Raw genomic sequence first — 2,364 nt, forward strand, 5'->3', positions numbered from 1 at the left:
ACAATAATCCAATGAAAACTTGATATACATATACACATATATATATATATATATATATATATGTATGTGTGTGTGTGTGTATACAAATATATATATGCATGTTTTGTTCTCACCTGACTGTAACAAATACATCTTTAACATTCAACTTTTTCTGAAGAAACACGGCGATGTCTGCTACTCATTTCACATAAATTTAACTTGGGACACAGTTAATTTCAGAATAACTAAACATACAAACTGTTGAAGAACAAATGAAAGGACACTGTATGTTATCATATGTAAGTGCTGTCTGTGAGGATTAAGCCTTTTTTGGAAAAGTGAGGGGCAGGTTCTTTTTGATGAAAAGAAGCTTCTCTGCATTATCAGCTGTGAGCCTGTTTCTGTTTTCATCCACAATATGTGACACGCATGGGGCTGAGAGGTATCTGCGTGACATTTGGGCCAGTGTGGGAAACCGCACTTTGTTAACGCTCCAATACTGAAGTGGTTTGTCTTCCCGAGAAGTTGTGTTCTCTCCAAGGTATGTCTCTAACTGAATGGCAGCACCCACAGGTGCAGTGCTCAGTGATGTCGATGCTTGCGCATCTGCTATCTCATCAAACACACTGTCCAGAGTGCTGCTGGCCTGGGCCTTGCGTATTTTTCTTGCAGGTGGTTCCCCTAGATCTTCCTGTTTGTCCTCCAGACACATTCTGCATCTCCTGTATCTCCTGCATCACCATCTCTTTGGCCTCTGTGGCAGTGTTTTTGTTTGAAAAAAAAACGATCTTTATACCTTAATCAGAGAATTATATTTTAGCTGTTGGCAGACAAGCTCGTTTGAAATAGTAACTGAATGTCGGAAAATATCTTAATAAATTTAATTGATTATTTAGGTTGATATCATATAATATCATTCTCTCATCACATGATCATCACACTCATGCACACACTTTACCTCGGATACTGTTCCAATGCAGTAGAGCGGGTTTTTTTCCGTGTCCGTGAAGCGTCTCTTGACGACTGCAAACAAGGTTCCCTTCATTGTTTTGATGCCATGGTCCTCGTCTGTTTCTTTGGTCAAAAGTTTCTGAAGCACAGTGACCGCAGGGATCACATCTGAAGCCAAAGCATCAAAGGAGCTCACTTTTTCTGGTTAACCCCTCAAATGGAGCAAGAACAGATAAAGTCTTTTCTAAAAGCGCCCACTGGTGAGCAGTGAAATTGTCTGGGAGTTCTTATTCTGACCCAAATATTCCCACAGCCTGCTTCTGCCCTTATTGGCATGTTGAGCTGCATCTGAATGTCTTCCAGGCGGGAGTAGGCTAAGGCAGAATGTTGAAAATGTCCAACTATTCTACGTCCGACTGCCACCGCATCAGCAACACTTCGCTGAGCTAAAAGGCCCTCGTTGACAACCAGCTGGATGGTGTGAGCGGCACATGGCAGGCTATGGAGACCAACATCACTCATAGCCTTTATCATGTTTTTGGCAGTGTCCCGAAGCACAACGTGAACAGAGCTTTTCGGAATGCCCCACGCCTGGAGCATATCATCAAACGCACCTGCTATGGCTTGGCCAGTGTGCGAACCCCGAAAGTGCTTTGCTTGTAGAACGACTGTGCAGTAAATTCTCCATCAATCCACTGCACAGTTAAACTGATGAGAGACATTGGGCTGACACTGCTAGTCCAAATATCAGTGGTGAAGCCGAGATGTCCTGCAACAGGTTGCTGATATGCTTTTTTGCAAAGTCATGCAGCTTCGGTAATGCAGTGTCTGTGATGTGTGCTGGGAATTTCATACTTTGGCTCAAGTACGCTAAGAAGACGACGAAAGCCAGTATTATTTACAACTGACAACGGCTGGTCATCAAGAGCAATGAACTGGGTAAGAGCTTCTGTTATTTTTACCGCCCGTGGGTTGTCTCTGGACATTTTCTCTCTCTTCTCCAGCGTTTGCTTCAACGTTGGTTGTCGTAGTTTCCCGCTGCTAGCATTAGCAAACTCCTTGAACTCTGTGGTATGTTGGTTCTTTAGATGTTTAATCAAATTGTTTGTGTTAAAGGAGCTATTTTTCACCCCTCCTCTTGACAATTTAGGAGAGCATATTTTGCAGTCTGCTCTAGTTTTGTCATCGTCACTTATAGTAAGAATCTCCAAAACGGCTGACATTGCTTCTCTTCCGACGTTACCTGCTCATCTGAGGAGACGTTAACGTTAGCTCACGCGAAAGGTCACGTTGCCGTAAAAGGGTATCGAGTGCTGTTGTATCTGAGTAATTCTACAAGTACGAGTACATGAGCGCTGTATCGGGTCGAGACCTGAGTACTGGTATCGGTATTGGTGCATCCCTAATATATATATATATATATATACATATATA

At 42.7% G+C, this 2,364-nt stretch overlaps 1 protein-coding gene across 1 annotated transcript in view; it reads right to left on the bottom strand.

Moving 5' to 3' along the window:
* Positions 1-1,464, bottom strand: part of LOC123966663 (basement membrane-specific heparan sulfate proteoglycan core protein-like) — a gene marked incomplete at its 3' end in the record, with an annotated part of 7,446 nt that extends 5,982 nt beyond the window's left edge. The window contains exons 1-2 of the mRNA XM_046042802.1: positions 1,242-1,464; positions 938-1,098 (exon numbers count right to left, since the gene is read on the bottom strand). Coding sequence (XP_045898758.1) covers positions 938-1,098; positions 1,242-1,464 — 384 coding nt within the window. The remainder of the gene's footprint in view (positions 1-937; positions 1,099-1,241) is intronic.
* Between the last annotated feature and the right edge of the window lie 900 nt (positions 1,465-2,364).

Source organism: Micropterus dolomieu, unplaced genomic scaffold, assembly GCF_021292245.1.
Source record: "Micropterus dolomieu isolate WLL.071019.BEF.003 ecotype Adirondacks unplaced genomic scaffold, ASM2129224v1 contig_13939, whole genome shotgun sequence".
NCBI lineage: Eukaryota > Metazoa > Chordata > Actinopteri > Centrarchiformes > Centrarchidae > Micropterus > Micropterus dolomieu.